Source organism: Eurosta solidaginis, chromosome 5, assembly GCF_040869045.1.
Source record: "Eurosta solidaginis isolate ZX-2024a chromosome 5, ASM4086904v1, whole genome shotgun sequence".
NCBI lineage: Eukaryota > Metazoa > Arthropoda > Insecta > Diptera > Tephritidae > Eurosta > Eurosta solidaginis.
Window position 1 is genome coordinate 206028619 of NC_090323.1, and position 19624 is coordinate 206048242.

The 19624-nt window shown below is 40.1% G+C and overlaps 1 protein-coding gene across 1 annotated transcript; it reads left to right on the forward strand.

Annotated features, from left to right (window-relative positions):
• The first annotated feature begins 6160 nt into the window (after window positions 1-6160).
• Window positions 6161-13826, forward strand: Est-P (Esterase P). The gene is made up of 4 exons (XM_067787729.1): window positions 6161-6176; window positions 6247-7703; window positions 12192-12315; window positions 12382-13826. Exons 2-4 carry the CDS (start codon window positions 6278-6280, stop codon window positions 12497-12499), a joined length of 1668 nt encoding a protein of 555 aa, XP_067643830.1. The 5' UTR covers window positions 6161-6176; window positions 6247-6277; the 3' UTR covers window positions 12500-13826.
• Window positions 13827-19624: the final 5798 nt, after the last annotated feature.

Consider the following 19624-nt stretch of genomic DNA (forward strand, 5'->3'; position numbering starts at 1 on the left):
TCTCTTTTTCTAGTCACATTGACTTCATTGTTTCAAAATTTGTTGCAATGGTTGGGTTCAGTAGACGTAACACCAGCGACTTTAAGGACCCTATGACGTTAAAAGCACTTCATATATCCTTGGTCAGAAGTGGTCTTGAATAGTGCTCAATAATATGGAATCCTTTCTATGAACCTAACTCCTATCAAATTGAGGACGTTCATAAAATTGTTACAAAAATTGCTTTACGTATGCTTCACTGGCCAGACGGCCTCCCATCATATACCAGCAGGCACAAATTGCTTGGTCTTCAGGCTTTGCAGACGAAGAAGAAGAACTTTTATCTCACTCATGCTTGCCTATAATTTAATAAACTAATTGCTCTGATTTATCTAATTTGTTCATTCCATATATTCCACTGCGTGATCTTCGGCATAATAGATTATTTATCGAAATAATTCATAAAACGAATTATGCTATGAATGAACCTATAACTAGGAGTATACAAAGTATAGCAAATCGATTCATTAGTGTTATTAATCTTAATAACACCTTATATATGTTTAAGCTTGAATTGCTTTCTATTTTTAACTAGTCTGTAAGAAAGCATGTAGTTTTCGACATGTAAGAATTTAAGTAGATTATGGTCGGCGCAAAGCATTTATCAAACACCAAAGGCATATCTCAATGGGGTGAGTCCATTGGGTTGCGCAACCCTTTCAAGGGGTTGCCAGCGCAACATATGGCTTCTCCAACCCAATTTTCAACCTCACCTACCTGTGGCGAATCCTGTTTCATTGACAGCCGAGGCTCTGGCGACCCCAAGTTTCTCATGGAACTAGGGGGTGGGGAGGGCGGGATGCCCTAGAAGGTTTAATGTGGTCACATAAATCGTTCCCGAGATGGTCGGGCTAGTACCTTAAGAGTGCTTTGTTACCGGGACGTACGGGATCTATGTATATCCGGCAAAGGTCCATCAACATCGGTAACACTCCCCAAAGCCTTCGGGTAGTGTCTTTATCGTTAATACAACAACAAAAAAGCATGCACGCACAAAGAAATGACTAGTAATTCAGATTGATATTATTGACAGGTTGACTTAGCACATTCTTTTTAACAGCTGACGACTTAGCACATTTACACATCATTCCCCACAGCACGTAAAAATGAAAAATTAAAATATTTCTTTTTTTGTGATCGATCAGTTTTAAAACTGCATTAAAATACAATTTTTCAAAAAAAGTGACTTAGCACATTTTCACATTAAGCTATCGATATGTTATGTTGGGGAATGCTAATAAAAGTAGAAAATTCAGAAGTTGTTGATATTTGCTTTTTTTACCATAGCACTGAAATACATATTGTTACAAAACTAAGGAGTGCTGCCAGCTCTAAGCCGATGCTAAGCAGTGACGTGAATGCACATCAATAATTCAATCATCATGTATACACATATATAAAGCAGCCGAGAGATGTCACACACAAATGCATTTACTTATATGCCTATGTGTGCGCGAGAGACTGTAAACTACAAACATTCACATCAATAATTCAATCATTATGTCCACACATATGTAGGTACACGCAGCTGAGAAGCAAGGCACAACCATATGCAGACATCTTATTTGAGATGCTCCTAAATGTAGGCAATTATAATTGTGGAAGTGTCGCTCACACATACAAGCATGGAGTATGAGAGAAGCTATAAAATCGTGCAATTTTAGTTATAGCTGAGAAGTTTGAGAGCTCATGGACAATGCTAGTAGATTCTAGAAGATGCGAACGAGGAAACCAGAGAGTATAAAATACCACAGATGTAGAGGCGCTGGAATTTAGTTTGATTTGAGTTGTCAAGCAGTTACGACTAAGACGATATCTAGCGAGCAATAGCAGTATTATTTTGAAAGTCAGTTTCATTTAAGCTATCAGTTTGGTTATTAAGCTATTCGTTGCACAGTTTGAGTGTTATTGTGAAGTACTTTAATAAAGGCCATTTTTCCATTATTCAATATTGGAGTTATTTATTCAACAGTTCAGTGATACGAACTTAGCAAAAGGGCAAATAAGAGGATTTGCAGCAAATTCGTTACAATATGTTATGTTGGGGAATGCTAATAAAAGTAGAAAATCAAGAAGTTGTTGATATTTGCTTTTTTTACCATAGCACTGAAATACATATGTTATGTTGGGGGATGCTAATAAAAGTAGAAAATTCACAAGTTGTTGATATTTGCTTTTTTTACCATAGCACTGAAATACATATGTTATGTTGGGGGATGCTAATAAAAGTAGAAAATTCACAAGTTGTTGATATTTGCTTTTTTTACCATAGCACTGAAATACATATGTTATGTTGGGGAATGCTAATAAAAGTAGAAAATTCAAAGAGGAATGTATCATAAACATATTTAGGTGACGAGGCTCTGGCGGCCCCAAATTCCTCATGGAACCAGGGGTGGGGACGGGATGGCATAGGTGGTTTCATGTGGTCATATAAATCGTTTCCGAAATGGTTTGGATATTACCTTACTGTTGCTTGTTACCAGAACGTACCGGATCTATATCCGGCCAAGGACCCAAACCTTCGAGGAGTGTCTTTATCTCTTTGGAACTACAACGAATTAACCAATGTTGTCTATTTGTATGAGTTTTAAGCGGGGATTTTTGTTTTATGTTGTTGTTATTGCATTAACGATAAAGACACTCCTCGAAGGTTTGGGTCCTTGGCCGGATATAGCCTCGTCACCTAAATATGTTTATGATACATTCCTCTTTGTAACAGGATTCCCCTCGCTTAAGTGAGGTTGACAATTGAGTTGCGGAAGCTCTAAAGTTATAAAGCTTTGTATTTCGATTATCAACCCCTTAAATCCCGATTTTTATAATTTTTTTTCTTTCTTTATCGATGATGATGGTCCTGTGTCGGCTATTAATCCGGTACGTTCCGGAACCAATCATCTGGGGAACGATTTAATTCGGTTCGTGAAGAACTTGGCGTCACCAGTGCCTCGCTTGCGAAATGAACAGGAATCGCTACGGGTAGCTGAGGTTGACAATTGGGTTGGAGAAGCTATACCTTGTATGGGTTAAGCTACACAACACCATGAATCCCGTTTAAATGTTGCCATGTGCAATGTGTAATTGTGATAACAAATAAAAACAAGTAAGGACGGGACTGTGTTCGGCTGTGCCGAAGACTTCATACCTTTCATGAATGGTGCTGAACAATAATCTTATCCCGTTCGTAATCTCCAAATAATAGGATGTTAAGATAGGAAATATATAGTGAACAGATGTACATACCTAAACGATTTTTAAGATAAATATAAAATAAAAAATGGCAAAAACCCCCTTAACTGAACGATCGGTTGTATGGGATATATATTATATATATCTCCGATCAAAATGATTTTTACAGGAAATCTTCTATGATATATTAGAATAAATACCACCAAGTTTAACATTTTTATATTGGAAATTAAGGGAGAAATTGCCAAAAATCTTTCTATCTGAACGATCGGTTGTATGGGATATATACTATATATAACTCCGATCAAAGTGATTTTTTCAGAATATCTTCTATGATATATTAGAATATATATCACCGAGTTTCACGTTTATACTTTCTAAATTGCGGCAGAAATTACCAAAATCGTCTTATCTGAACGATCGGTTGTATGGGAGATATATGTTATAGTGGTCCGATCCTACCGGATCCGACAAATGTCTAATATAATACAATAAAATTAAAGAAAAAAAAACTTTTTTAAAAATAAGCTTTTATTATTTTGGTTAATAAAATTAACTAAAAAGTAAACAATAAATTGACTCTAAAGAAATATAACACTTTATAAGTTCATTGTAAGCTTAAACGATAATTAGGCTTTTTCGTCTGCGACAAAAAAATTCTATATTGTACATAATTATATATTTTTAACATTAAAACTTTACACCTAAATTATTAAATCTTACAGTTTATATCACAGTCCTAATTGTTCTAATAAAAAACGTGTTAAATTTTGATGGTATGATTAAGAACATTTAGGATCTCCTTTTCTTGCTATCGCAATGTAACACGCTTTTATTAGAACAATTAGGACTGTGATATAAACTGTAAGATATAATAATTTAGGTGTAAAGTTTTAATGTTAAAAATATATAATTATGTACAATATAGAATTTTTTTGTCGCAGACGAAAAAGCCTAATTATCGTTTAAGCTTACAATGAACTTATAAAGTGTTATATTTCTTTAGAGTCAATTTATTGTTTACTTTTTGGTTAATTTTATTAACCAAAATAATAAAAGCTTATTTTTAAAAAAGTTTTTTTTCTTTAATTTTATTTTTTACTTTTTAGTTCGTTTTATTAACAAGTAATAGAAGCTTGTTCTTATAAAAGCTTTAAATATAAGTATAGGGGGTGAAACAAAAACACATATATCAGTTACATCTGCGTATAATGCGTATTGGAATTTATTAGTACACATTTTATGCGCAGCAACTTCAGAGGTGTATTTAAAGCTTAAAGCATTGTAAATATAAGTATTGAAGTCATGAGCCTGGGCATTCGCGCAATTTTAGTGATGTAAATTGCATGGCGCCAGCGCCAATGCGGTGCCAGCTCAGTGGTAGCTCATTGACGAAATTACTCCAAGCGAATTTTTGACGCTTCTTAGTAGTGAGTGCGTAGTACATTTTACTTGCGCTATTGAGTGAACCGACTTTTGTGTGTCAGGCACGAGTTTGGTGTTATTGGCGCTACTGGCAGTGATGACACTGAGCTGTTGACGGTAGCGCTGGTAGTTCAGATTTTGAATCAGAGAAAGAATTGATGACCCGTGTGAATTATTATGGCTTTGGCCGTGTAAATTATTATGGTGTATTTTTATATTTTAGATTTAATGCACAATTAATATTTGTGTGTTTGAGCGGCCAAATAATAACAGTAGTATTGCTAAAGTGCTGCTTAGTTGATGGAATGTCGCTAATTTCTTAGCGATGATCAGCAGATTGTCAATATTTCGTTCAACGGACGCGCGAAATTACCACATCTGCTCAAATTTTCCAAAGATTTTCCATTCTTGATTTAACTTAAGCTGTTATGCCAATATTTTTCAGCCAGCTTTTTTCAAATAGGTAATTTTTCCAAAAGCAAAATAAATTACAGAAAAGATTACAGGGTTAAACAGCCTTAAAAATTCAGCTATGTTGGTTATACACAGAAATACAACAGAGGGTTGTGTCTCCGCTTTTCGCAGCGATGAGATTCACCACGCGTGACACGTGATTCACCACGTCCAAATATCACAATCCACGGATAGGTACCGGCGTGTTTGTATGGGACTTAGGCTGTTATGCCAAAGTAAATACAAATCTTAACCGATAACTGTGTTATCGATTAATTTATCGAATTCTAACAAAGTAATATTGCATTGTCATCGGAGTTATACATGTGTGCAAAATTTCAGCTCAATCGGACACCGGGAAGTGTATCAAATTTAACTTGCAAGATTCCATTACAGACAACAAAAGTGAAAGTAAATAAAAGCTTATAAAAATGCATCCTTGTGCCAAATTTCATTGAGATATCTCAAAATTTGAGGACTAGTTTGCGTTCAAACAGACAGACGGACGGACAGACTGACGGACAGACGGACATGGCTATATCAACTCAGTTCGTCGCCCTGATCAATTCGGTATACTTAATGGTGAGTCTATCTTCTATATTTCTCAACGTTACAAACATCGGACCAAAGTTAATATACCATTTCATGTTCATGAAAGGTATAAAAAATAAATGTAAGGCGCGATAACCTCCGAAGAGATCTAAGGCCGAGCTGCTCTTCCAATTTGCGTCGTGCTCCTCTGGATTTTCCCTACAAATTGGCCGGACGGGACCTACATGTTTTATGCCGACTCCTAACGGCATCTGCAAGGCAGATGAGTTTTCACTGAGAGCTTTTCATGGCAGAAATACACTCGGAGCGCTTGCCAAACACTGCCGAGGGGCGACCCCGCTTAGAAAAAGTTTATTCTAATTGAAAAACCTTATTTCTAAAATTTTGATGTTGCTTTGCCCGGGGTGTGAACCCAGGGCATACGGTGTGGTAGGCGGAGCACGCTACCATCATACCACGGCGGCCGTGATAACAAATGCTTTTCGTTAATACAAGAGTCTAATTGCGCCCCTGTGAATGTATGTTTACATATAAAAATATATTTAGAAAAGCTACATATATAACTAACACAAATTATTTGTATTTTAGTTAGTCATTAAATTAAAACGCTTTAGCTAGGATGCATCTACAACTTTGGTCTCACTGCGTAACGGTATTATTTTTCGCGCTTCGCTCTCAGAACGCTGCAGCACACAATAATGAGCACATTAATGAATTAATCATTGATTTACCTAACGGTCAAATACGTGGACGTGATGATGATTATTTTTACAGTTATGAGTCGATACCTTATGCAGAACCACCTCTAGGCCCCTTACGATTTGAGTCGCCCAAATCATATAGAACCAAATGGTTAGACACATTCGATGCTACACGTGAACCAGTAGAATGTATGCAATGGGATCAATTCACAGTCGGCGTTGATAAGCTACACGGTGTAGAAGATTGTCTCACTGTAAGTGTATATAAACCAAAATTACAAGCGGGTATAAAGAGGCAAAAATATGCTTTGCCTGTGCTGGTGCTTTTACATGGTGGCGCTTTTATGTACAGTTCAGGAAAGGTCAACGGTCATGATTATTTAATGCGTCACGGACGTTTTATTGTTGTTAAAATCAATTTTCGTCTCGGACCTTTAGGATTTCTTAGTACAGAAGATGCAATTATAGCTGGGAACTTTGGCCTGAAGGACCAACGTTTGGCGCTAAAATGGATTAAAGCGAATATTGCAAATTTTGGTGGCGATCCGGAACGCATAACTGTGTTGGGTTTCTCTTCGGGTGGAGTGGCTGTACATCTTCATATGTTGGCACAACAAAATTTTACAGAATATGCGTATGCGGCTGCATCAATTAGCGGTACTGCCTTCAACCCATGGGCCATTACACATAAGTCACGTGAACGTGCTTTTCAATTGGCTAGAAATTTGAAGTGTCCTGACGTAAACAGTTCACAAGCTATCAAGGATTGCTTACAACGAAAGCCAGCTACGGATATTGTGCGTGGTGTACAAGACTTTCTCGTCCTCGGTTATAATCCATTTACAACATTTGGCCCCAGCATAGAGAGTGTTGAAGTTGAGGATGCATTCCTGACCCGTTCGCCACTACAAATAGTTAAATCTGGTAACTTTGCGCAGTTGCCTTGGTTGGTATCGTATTGCGCACAAGATGGTGGCTACAATGCTGCTGAGTTACTTCAACGTAACCGGTGGGGAGAGGAGTTGATTGAAGTATTCAATGATCGTTGGTATGATTTAGCGCCATACAATTTATTTTATAAGGATACTATGCAGAGCGTAGAACAAATGGATGATTATTCGGTTGCATTGAAGCGGCGTTATTTGGGCAGTAAAGATTTCTCAATTGACACATATTTGAATGTACAGCGTATGTATACGGATGTTCTATTTAGAGATGGTATTGAGCAAGCGATACGGTTGCAAAGAATATATGGACGAAGTCCAATTTATGCATATGTTTATGATAATCCAGCAGAGCAGAATATGGGACACATGCTATCAGGTCGCCAAGATGTCGAAATGGGTATGTTAATTGTTTATGTTTTGTTCCTGTAGCTCATAACCCTCAGGTCAGTGAGGAAAGACGCTAAGGGTTGTCTTAAGCTAGTGCTGGATGCATCGAGCTGGCACATTTCATCTCTCACTATTATTCTCCACTTACTAGGCGAAATGATAAAACTTAGAACGTTCCACGTACCAGGTATATATTTCAAAAAGGGGTATCCCGCTGCACTTCTTTGAATCGCCACTTTGATGTCTGGCGGCTATTACACAAATAACAACAGGCGTAATGTAATGAATAGCATTGTTCATGCCAATCCCAGTTGCTGTTGTTGTAGCAATGTTTCGCCCCACCTAATAGCTGCGACCGATCACAAATTGTCATCAATATCCTCTAATGGGAGTCCAAGGAAACTTGCTGTTTCGACAGGGGTGGACCATAATGAGAGGGGTGTTAGAGGCGTTGGATCCACATTACAACTGAAGAGATGGTTGGTGTCATGTGGGGACACATTGCAATGTATGTCGGGGTTAATTCTGGATAGGTAAGATTTTAACCTGTTACAGTATCCAGAACGAAGTTGAGCTAGAGTGACTCGCGTTTCCCTGGGGAGAGTGCGTTCGTCTTCTCCAAGTTTAGGGTATTGTGCTTTGAATACAGAATTCACCGGGCAATTCCTGACATAGAGGTCCGACTACTGTTTGTGGAGTTCACTGAGGAACTGCTTGTGCTTTTTGGCTTCATACGGCTGTGTTCTCAGGTGCCGTATTTCCTCATAATGCTTACGGAGATGACTCCTTAAGCCCCTGGGCGGTGTTGGCTCATCAATCAGATGTCGGTTGGGATGTCCAGGTTTCTGGGTATTCAACAGGAACTGTTTGGTTACCATTTAATTTCTCTCCCTGATGGGGAGTATTCTCGCCTCTTTATGTAGATGGTATTCTGGGGACATAAGACAACCCGTGGCGGTTCTGAGGACAGTATTTTGGCAGGCCTGTAGCTTCTTCCAGTGAGTAGTCTTTAGGCTTGGCGAACATATCGGGGACGCGTAGCATGCAATCGGCTAGCCAATTGCTTTGTAAGTGGTAATGAGCGTTTCTTTATCTTTTCCTCAAGTACTGCCAGCAAGAGATTTGAGGATTTCTTATGGCTCTGGATTTTCGGTACAATTGCGGCTGCATGCTCACCAAAATGTAAATCCTGATCCAACGTCACACCCAAGATTTTGGGGTGTAAGACAGTCGGTAGCGTAGTGCCATTGACGTGGATGTTCAAAATGATCGACATTTGGGACGTCCATGTTGTAAATAAGGTCGCCGATGATTTAGTCGATGATAATGTCAGGCTTCGCGAGGTGAAAAAACTGGAGAGATCAGGGAGGTTGCATTGGTTGCAAGGCTCATCAATCTGTGGGCCTTGGCATGTGGCCATCATTCTCCAGTTATCGGCGTAGGAAACGATAGTAACTCCTTCTGGTGGCGAAGGTAGTTTTGATATGTAGAACTTAAACAAAAGTGGGGATACGACACCACCATGTGGCACCCCTTGTTTAATTCATCTTGGTTTTGATGTTGCGTTTCTAAATTGCACCGATGCCTGCCGGGCACCCAGATAATTTGCGGTCCACTTTTTAAGACTTGGGGGAAGGGAAGACCCTTCCAGGTCTTGCAGTAACGTGCCATGGTTGACCGTATCAAAAGCTTTTGATAGGTCTAGCGCAACGAGTACTGTTCTATGGTGAGGGTTTTGATATAAACCGCAATTTATCTGGGTGCTAATGGCATTTAGCGCGGTGATTGTGCTATGAAGTTTTCTAACGCCATGCTGGTTACAAATTTGCTTTGAAATAAGGGAGCGAAATGGCTTGAAGCGTCTTGGCTACTGGCGATAGGAGAGATACCGGGCGATATGACACTCCTATGTTAGTTGGTTTCCCAGGCTTTAGGCGGTACGCTCGATCGAAATAAGTATTGGCAGGTGGTCGGATGCCAATGTTACCATCGGCTGCCAGTTGACGCAGTTTACGAGTCCTGCGCTCACGATTGATATATCTGGCGAACTGTGACAGCTTCCTACCATACGAATGGGGGCGTCTCCGTTTATTGTGCAGAACGTCGTTTCTTCTATTTGATCCGCCAACATCTCACCCCTGCTGTCCGCCTGCAAGTTTGTATGCCATAGATCGTGATGGGAATTGAAATCGCCCAAGATAATGCGATTATCGCCAGTGAGTAAGGCTCTAATATTAGGGCAGTATCCACTTGGGTAGCAGGTGGCAGGAGGGATGTAGACATTGATGATTTCTAGGTTTACATCGCCTGGCCGGACAGATAAGCCGTGTCGTTCTAGGACATTGTGCCTGCGGTCGATGCCGGGGTCAAATATATGATATTGCACTGAGTGGTCTATAATAAACCCGATACCGCCTCCATTTCCGCTCTCGCGATCTTTTCTGTGGACATTATACCCAGAATAGGTCTGCAGAGCAGATCTTGCTGTGAGTTTAGTCTCTTCAATCGCAGCAATGCGGGTGTTGTGCCGCTTCATGAAATCGACTATCTCCGTGATCTTGCCAGTTAATCCATTACAGTTGAACTGCAGAATTCTGAAGTGCAGCGGGGGAGACGTCGTCACTCTAGAAGTAAGTGACGGGTGACTACACCTCGATTGTGAAAGGCTAGGACGCAATTGCTGTTGTGGCCCTGGGACTGGACGTCCCTGGGTAAGCATTGGGGTACCCGGTGTATATGATTTGCGGCCTGGCAGCATGGCGCAATGAAGCCCGTCGGGGAGTTTCCGTCCAGATACCAGAACATCTAGGAAAGTGGCACCGTCCAAGGCAGGAGCTGCATTGGGCGGATGTCGCAAACATATATATTCTGCGATGGAAACGGTGCAAAAGGTGTGGGGGGGGGGGGGTGTGTGTGGTGGTGTCGCTAAAGCGTAGACTACGGGACGCCTTTGGGCGTGCACAGCAAGGAGCCACAAAAGATTTATAAAAGTTACGAGGATTTCTGATTTTGGGATCTAGCCCAGAACAACCTGTTCGATGCAACCAACCTTTGCACGTGACACACTGACAAGAGTATGATCGTCCTAAAAAGATTCTTTGCCGGCAAACGCAGCAAAACCATTTCTCAGGAGCGGGGCAGGAGACGGACCCCGATTGGGTTTGATACCTTTCCGGAGCAGTCCCGCTGCAAGGAGCTGCTGGGAGGATGACAATTTGTGGGAGGGACACAACAAATTAAATGGGGTTACACTGAAATGACAGTCCTTGGTTGGGACAAATCCCTAGTAGCTCCGTTAAATAGAACCGAATGCCTATTTATAGATAATCCTTTTTAAGGGTGAATACTGAGCTTCAGTATAACCCCATTTAATTTGTTACGTCCCTCCCACAAATTATCATCCTCGGAGCAGCTCCTTGCAGCCGGCCTCCTCCATACCCTCCGGCTCCGGGAGGGTATCGAACCTAACCCCAGTCCAAGGCTGTGGTTCCGCTGCATATGTCGGAAAAGGATTTACCTCAGACGGTCATAATCTTGCCAGTGTGTCACGTGTAAAAGATGGCTACACTGTTAAGGTAGTTCTGGATTAGAACCCAACCTTCTTCGCCCAAGAAATGTCTTCAAAACCTTTGTGGCTCCCTGGTTCACGTGCAAGGACGTCCCGCGGTTCTCTCTCAAACGTACCAACGCCACCTTCTAGGAACAACGCTGCCCAGCAGGCCACATCAACTGTCCGCCAAAGGGCACTTCTTACCGTAGCGTATCGGATCTGTATCCGGCAAATGACCATCAACATCGATAACACTCCGCAAGGCATTCGGGAGTGTCCTTATCGCAACAACAACTACATACGTAATGTATGTCCTGCATGCGATGTGTCCCCGCATGACACCAACCACCTTTTCAATTGTAATGTGGAATCGACGCCTTTAACTCCAATCTTACTCCGCCCCTGTTGAGACTTCCAGTTTCCTTGGAACCCGAACAAATAAAACAACAACATCACAGAGTGACTTAAAACTTTAAATTTGCTCAGACCTAGTACCTCTGTAGGAATTTAGTTCAGGATTGGTTTAGTAAGCGGGTATATAAGCATGTATTTCATATTTCGAGAAAGTTAAAAGAGGAAAAAATCAAGTGAATAGTAATGTTGTTGTTGTTGTAGCGATAAGGTTGCTCCCCGAAGGCTTTGGGTAGTGTCATCGATGTGATGGTCCTTTGCCGGATATATTCTGACCCTCTAACCCGCTGGGGAGTGAATAGTGATCTTCGTTTACCGCGTAAGATATCGAAACAGTAATGTGTAGAGAACCAAAAACTGGTGGAATTATATATGTGTTGGAGCACTGGAGAATAAGGAACGGAGGCGCGAGTTTTGCAGTAGGAAAAAAGCTTGCTACTCTTATTACACACAGAATTGATTCCAGCCTAAAAATAATAACAGATATTTTCTAGGGCCTCGGCTGGTTAATAAATAATATTTCCTGTCATTTTACAGGTACTGTGCATGGAGATGACTTCTTTCTGATTTTCAATAGAAGTGGTCGTTCAAATATTCGCGCTGATGAAAAAGTTATTTCTCGAAAATTCATTAAAATGTTGGATGACTTTGCGGTCAAGAGGTAATAAGAAAAAGATTTTATCAACAAAGATGAGTAGACATTTTACGGCGTTTTTCTTTATTGCAGTGATAGCTTGGCTTTTGGCGGTTGCAAGTTTGTGGACAACTTTGGGAAAGACGAATATCAACTAATGTTTATAACGAGAAATGCTTGTGAAAACAAACAGGTTGCGACTTTGCCATAGTTTTTTTAAATATATAAAGAGACTAGCAGACCCGGCAGACGTTGTTCTGCCCTAAATTTGGTCTATCTGCATACATTTTAATAAGCTTTTTCCGTCTAACTCTGCCCTCGCCCCTCTACACTTTTTCCTAATCTTTGTATTCACTCCTTTCTCCGTATTTTTCGCTTCATTTATATCCATCTTCGTCTCATTCTATCTCTTTCTCAGTCTCCTCTCTTTTCTCTTCTCTCAATTTTTCTCATTCTTCTTCATATCTTCTTGCCAGTCCCAGAGGGTGGTATATATTTTGTTCTAGTCCCATTCCGAGTCTCAGTCCCAGTCCCACTCCGAGTCTCAGTCTCAGTCTCAGTCTCAGTCCCAGTCCTAGTCCGAATCCTAGTCCCAGTTCGTCTCTGGTCTACTTTCCGGAAAAAAGTATCGTAAATACTAATATAGGCAAAATATATACCAAATTTCAGGCAAATCGAATGTGACGTATGTAAATAGGCATGCGAGTATTATTAATCCATGTTTTTATTTCGGCTTCGCATGCATATTTATCAGTTTTGTCAGGCTGATGCGAATAAATCGAATATCACAATGAAAACTGCCTTAAAGCTCTCAGCAACAGCTTTCATTTGATATCCATAATACACACACATTCTAGAGGTATCCGGGTCCATTTTTTGGAATATATATCTAGACCCTAGTCACCCAGCGGTGTAAAACTTACTCTGTACTAAAACACACATCAACAGCTTCAATTTGATACCCATAATGTAAAAACACATTCTAGGTGTATCCGGGTCCATGTTTTGGCCTATATCTCGAGACCCTAGTCACCCAGCAAACTTACTCTGTACTAAAGCACTCATCAACAGCTTCAATTTGATACCCATAATGTAAAAACACTATCTAGGCGTTCACGGGCCCACGTTTTGACCTATATCTCGAGACCCTAGTCAGCCAGGGGTATGAAAATTGCCCCCACTAAAGCACTCATCAACAGCTTTCATTTGTTATTCATATTCTATAAGCACATTCTAGGGGTACCCGGTGTAGTAATTGAAACCACGTATTATTTTTTAACAAAACTTTAAATTATATTTCTTTAAACACGCCTAAAAGTATGCGTCAAATTCTTTCTTTATTTTTCACAACAATGAAAATTTTTGAAAATTGAAAAATCAATATTGAAACTTAAAATATTGATAATACATTTAAAAATTACAAAGTTCAAAGTAACTAAAATACAAAGTTAAATAAAAATAATAAGAACCCTACATGACTCCCCCTTCAAGAAAATTTATCATTAAACAAATTGAATGTAACTCTCTTTTCATGTAAATTCTTGGTGTTGTTTGTGTCTGTTGTTTCAATTATTGCAGGTTTTAATCTATCAATAGGAATAGTTTTAATATTATTATCTATTTCAAGTTTAAAACATTTTTGATCTTTTTCCACAATTTTGTAAGGTCCTTCATATGGTTGTTGTAATGAATGTTTATTAATGACTCTAACAAATGCAAATTTACAATTTTGAAGATCTTTTGGAACGTAAATTCCAGTATCAGAATCTTTATGATGACTTAAATTTGATCTAACATTTCGAAAATGTTCACGTAAATTACTTAAAATTTCAGTTGAAGAGAAATGTTTAGCTGATGGCACAACAAGTTCCCCTGGCAAACGTAAATTCTGACCGAAAACCATTTCCGCTGGTGCAGCCGAAATATCTTCTTTGTAAATAGATCGCAAACCAAGTAATATGACAGGTAACTCGTCATACCAATTATTTGTGTCCTCTCTAGCTATTATAGTAGTCTTTAGTTGTCTATGAAACCTTTCAACCATACCATTTCCTTGAGGGTGATATGCGGATATTGTAATTTGGTGACTACCAAGTAATTTAGTTAACTCTGAAAGCAATTTCGATGTAAATTGGCTACCTTGATCAGTTATTATCTTTAACGGAACCCCAAACCGAGAAATATATTCTCTAAAAAACTTATTTGCAATTGTGGATGCTGAAATAACTTTTAATGCATATGCCTCAGGCCAACGGGTAAATCTTTCAATAATCGTTAAAATATAGCGATGTCCTTTTGAAATAGGTAATGGTCCAACTATATCTAAATGAATGTGTTCAAATCTATTCTTTGGAATTTGAATTTTGACAATAGGGGATTTTGTATGACGATAAACTTTAGACTTTTGACAATTAAGACACTCTTTTGACCAAATATTAATATCCGTATTCATATTAGGCCAATAATATTTTTTAACTATAAGCCGCCGTGTAGCTCTTGTACCCGGATGTGCTATTCCATGTAAAATATCAAATACTGTCTTTCGCAAATTACTCGGTACAAATGGCCTAGGAGTTTCTCCTGAAATTTCACACCAAATATTAAAATTTAAAATGGGAATATTAATTAACTTTAAATTTAGATATTGAGAATCAGATACAAGTTGATTTAAGTCATCATCTTTTTGTTGTTCAGTTTGTAAAATTTTAAAATTAAGTTCTGTATTATATATTGCATTAACCTCAAAAAGCTCTAGATAGCGTATCTGCTACAACATTGGATTCTCCTTTAATGTATGGTATGTCATCAGTAAATTGTGCTATAAATTCCAAGTGTCTCGTTTGTCCAGGACTTCGTTCTGTTTTTGAATTTAAAGCAGTAGTCAAAGGTTTATGGTCCGTATAAACTGTAAATTGTCGTCCTTCCAAAAGATATCTAAAATGTTTTATATTTAAATAAATCGCCAATAATTCCCTATCAAAAGCACTATACTTAATTTCAGTTGGAGAAAGTTTTTTAGAAAAGAATGCAATGGGCTCAATTTTATTATTGTAATTTTGTTGTATAACGCCCCCAATCGCTGTGTTAGATGCATCTACTGTGGGATTCAAGGGGTTGTGTAGCGCAATATATAGCTTCTCCAACCCAATTGTCAACCTCACCTTCGAGCGGCGAATCCCGTTTCACTAACAGACGAGGCTCTGGCGACCCCAAGCTCCTCATGGAATAGAGGGAGGGAGGGATGGCCTGAAGGTTTAATGTGGCCATATAAATCGTTCCCGAGATGGTCGGGCCCGCACCTTAATGGTGCTGTGTTACCGGAGCGTATCGGATCTGTATCCGACAAAGGACCATCACATCGATAACCCTCCCCAAAGCCTTCGGGGAGTAACCTAATCGCTACAACAACAACAACAACATGCATCTACTGTTAAAGATTTTAGCATCTTTATTAAAATGATTTAACAATATCGTTGATGCAAATTTATCTTTAATGCATTCAAAAGCTTCATTCGAACTCTCGTCCCATACCAAAGTTTTGTCAAGTTTCTTATTTACTTTGTTAATTAGATCATAAATTTTGTTTGTAAATTCTGCTAGTTTTGGAATGTATCTATGATAATAATTTACCATACCAATAAATTTCTGTGCTTGCTTAACTGATTTTGGACGTTCGAAATTACGAATAGCTGATACCTTTTCATCGGAAGGTCGAATACCTGTTCCAGAAATGTTATGTCTTAAAAAATCTATATTTGTTACACCAAAAGTACATTTACTTGGTTTAATGTTTAAACCGTACTCTGTAAGGCGTTGAAAAAGGATACGTAAATCTTTTAAATATAAGCGCAGTTACGGCGTCGGATTCGTGGTGGGAGAGAGACTTTGTCGCCAAGTTCTGGCGTTCACGCCTGTGGACGAGCGTCTCGCCGCTATTCGAATAAAAGCAAAATTTTTTAATATATCATTCATCTGCGCCCATGCGCCGACAGAGGAGAAAGACGATGAGGTGAAAGACACTTTTTATGAACAATTAGAACGCACATACGAGCGATGCCCCCGTCATGATATAAAAGTCGTGCTTGGCGACTTTAACGCCAGGGTGGGCAAAGAAGGTGTTTTTGGCCCTACAGTCGGAAAGTTCAGCCTACACAATGAAACTTCTCCTAACGGACTAAGGCTGATTGACTTTGCCGGTGCTCGAAACATGGTCATATCAAGCACGAGGTTCATGCATAAAAAGATACATCAAGCTACATGGCTGTCTCCTGATCGAAATACTCGCAATCAGATCGATCACGTTGTGATAGACGGACGGCATGCCTCCAGTGTTTTAGATGTGCGAACGATCCGAGGACCTAACATCGATTCGGACCATTATCTCGTTGCAGCCAAAATACGCATCCGCCTCAACGCGGCTAAAAACAAGGAACAAAAAACACAAGGAAAGCTAGACGTCGAAAAGCTTCAATCACAACAGACTGCCAATGATTTCGCAACTCGACTCTCACACCTGCTCTCTGAGTGCACAACTCATCCTGAAGGAATACAGGAGCAGTGGGAGCATATCTCCAAAGCACTTCATACTGCCGCCGAGGAAAAAATTGGTTACCGGCGGCCACGAAAAAATAACTGGTATGATGAAGAATGCCGCGTTGCAACCGAAAGAAAAGACGCTGCCTACAGGGCTACGTTAAAAGCGAGCGCGACAAGAGGAGTGTGTGAACGCTATCGTGAGTTGAAAAGGGAAGCGAGACGCCTTTTCAGGAAGAAAAAAGCAGAAGCAGAAAGGCGTGAGTGCGAGGAGCTTGAGCTGCTAGCCACCAGGAATAACGCCCGAAAATTCTACCAAAAAATACGGCGACAGACGGAAGGTTTTAAGACCGGGGCAAACTCCTGTAGGAATGAAAACGGCGACCTTGTAACTGATGTCCAGAGAGTGCTTAGATTATGGAGGGAACACTTCTCTGCTCTCCTAAATGGAGGCAGCAATTCCCCGCGCAGAGATGAAGAACCCGATCCCGCAATCGATGACGATGGAATATATGTCCCCCCGCCCGATTATGACGAAGTTAGAATAGCAATAACCAGATTGAAAAACAACAAGGCCGTGGGCGCTGATGGATTGCCTGCGGAGCTATTCAAGTTCGGCGGCGAGGAGTTGGTAAGGCGCATGCAGCAGCTTCTTAGCAAAATATGGGCGGACGAAAGCATGCCCGACGGTTGGAATCTAAGTGTTCTTTGCCCAGTCCACAAGAAGGGGGATACTGCAAAATGCACCAACTATCGTGGAATCAGCCTTCTTAATATCGCATATAAGGTCCTTTCAAGTGTATTGTGCGAAAGATTGAAGCCCACCGTGAACCGGCTGATTGGACCTTATCAGTGCGGCTTCAGACCTGGTAAATCTACCATCGACCAGATTTTCACAATGCGCCAAATCTTGGAAAAAACCCGTGAAAAGAGAATCGACACACATCACCTCTTCGTCGACTTTAAAGCCGCCTTCGACAGCACGAAAAGGAGCTGCCTATATGCCGCTATGTCTGAATTTGGTTTCCCCGCAAAACTTATACGGCTGTGCAAAATGACGTTGAGCAACACCATCAGCTCAGTCAGAATTGGGAAGGACCTCTCCGAGCCGTTCGAAACTAAACGAGGTTTCAGACAGGGTGACCCCCTATCGTGCGATTTCTTTAATTTGATGCTGGAGAAAATTATACTAGCTGCAGAACTTAACCGCACTGGAACAATATACTATAAAAGCGTGCAATTACTGGCATATGCTGATGACATTGATATCATCGGCCTAAACACCCGCGCTGTTAGTTCTGCTTACTCCAAGCTGGAAAAAGAAGCGGTAAAGATGGGTTTGATGGTGAATGAGGACAAAACGAAGTACCTGCTGTCATCGAGCAAAGAGTCAGCGCATATGCGCTTTGGCAACCACGCTACTGTTGGCAGCCATAATTTCGAAATAGTAAAAGACTTCGTTTATATGGGAACCAGCATCAACACTAGCAACAACATCAGCACTGAAATCCAGCGAAGAATCAATCTTGCCAATAAATGCTACTTTGGACTAGGTAGGCAATTGAAAAGTAAAGTCCTCTCTCGGCGAACGAAAATCATACTCTACAAGTCACTTATCGTACCCGTCCTGCTATATGGGGCAGAAGCATGGACCATGACAACAGCAGATGAAGCGGCTTTGGGAGTGTTCGAGAGAAAAGTTCTTCGAAAGATTTATGGACCTCTACGCGTTGGCGATGGCGAGTACCGAAGAAGATTTAATGATGAGCTGTACGAGCTATACGCAGACATCAACATAGTCCAGCGAATTAAAACGCATCGGCTGCGCTGGCTAGGCCATGTTATGCGAATGAAAGATGATGCTCCGGCCAAGAAAGTGTTTCTATCGGAACCCGCCTATGGAAGCAGAGGTAGAGGGCGGCCCCCACTCCGTTGGAAGGACCAGGTGGAAAACGATTTAAACTCCCTTGGTGTAACCAATTGGCGCCGGTTGGCGGAGCGAAGGAGCGACTGGCGCGCCTTGTTGGACGGCCATAACCGTTTAGACGGTTAAGCGCCAATTAAGTAAGTAAGTAAATCTTTTAAATTTTGTTCTTCGTCTTTACTTGCAATAAGTAAGTCGTCGATGTAAGCATATACAAAATCTAAGTCACCTACTACCTCATTTATGAATCTTTGAAAGGTTTGAGCAGAATTTCTAAGTCCGAAAGGCATTCTCATGAATTCAAACATACCGAAAGGAGTTGTGATAGCAGTTTTATAAATATCTTCTTCAGCCATAGGAATTTGGTGATATGCCCTAACTAAATCTAATTTTGAAAATATATTTTTATTATGAAGGTTCATATTAATATCTTGAATGTGAGGTAAGGGATAACGATCGGGAACAGTTACAATATTCAATCTTCTAAAATCACCACATGGACGCCAATAATTCAACTCTTTTTTAGGTACAAGGTGAAGTGGTGATGATACTGAAGAATTTGAATGCCGACAAATGCCTGTTTTAACTAAGAAATCAAACTCCGTTTTCGCGACTTTGTATTTAACCGGATCTAAGCGCCTGGGCTTAGAAAATGGAAGACTACCTTCTGTTACAAGTCGATGTACTGTTGTATGTTTAACAGGTTTAGTATAATCTGGCTCTGAAATAAGTGACGGAAACTCTTTTAATAATTTTGTAAATTTATTGTCAACGACAAATAATTTAGGTAATGGAATATCACAAAAGTAGGATACTGTATTAACTGAGAGATTGGTTAATGGATCTACTAAACGTTTATGTTTAATGTCTATAAGAAGA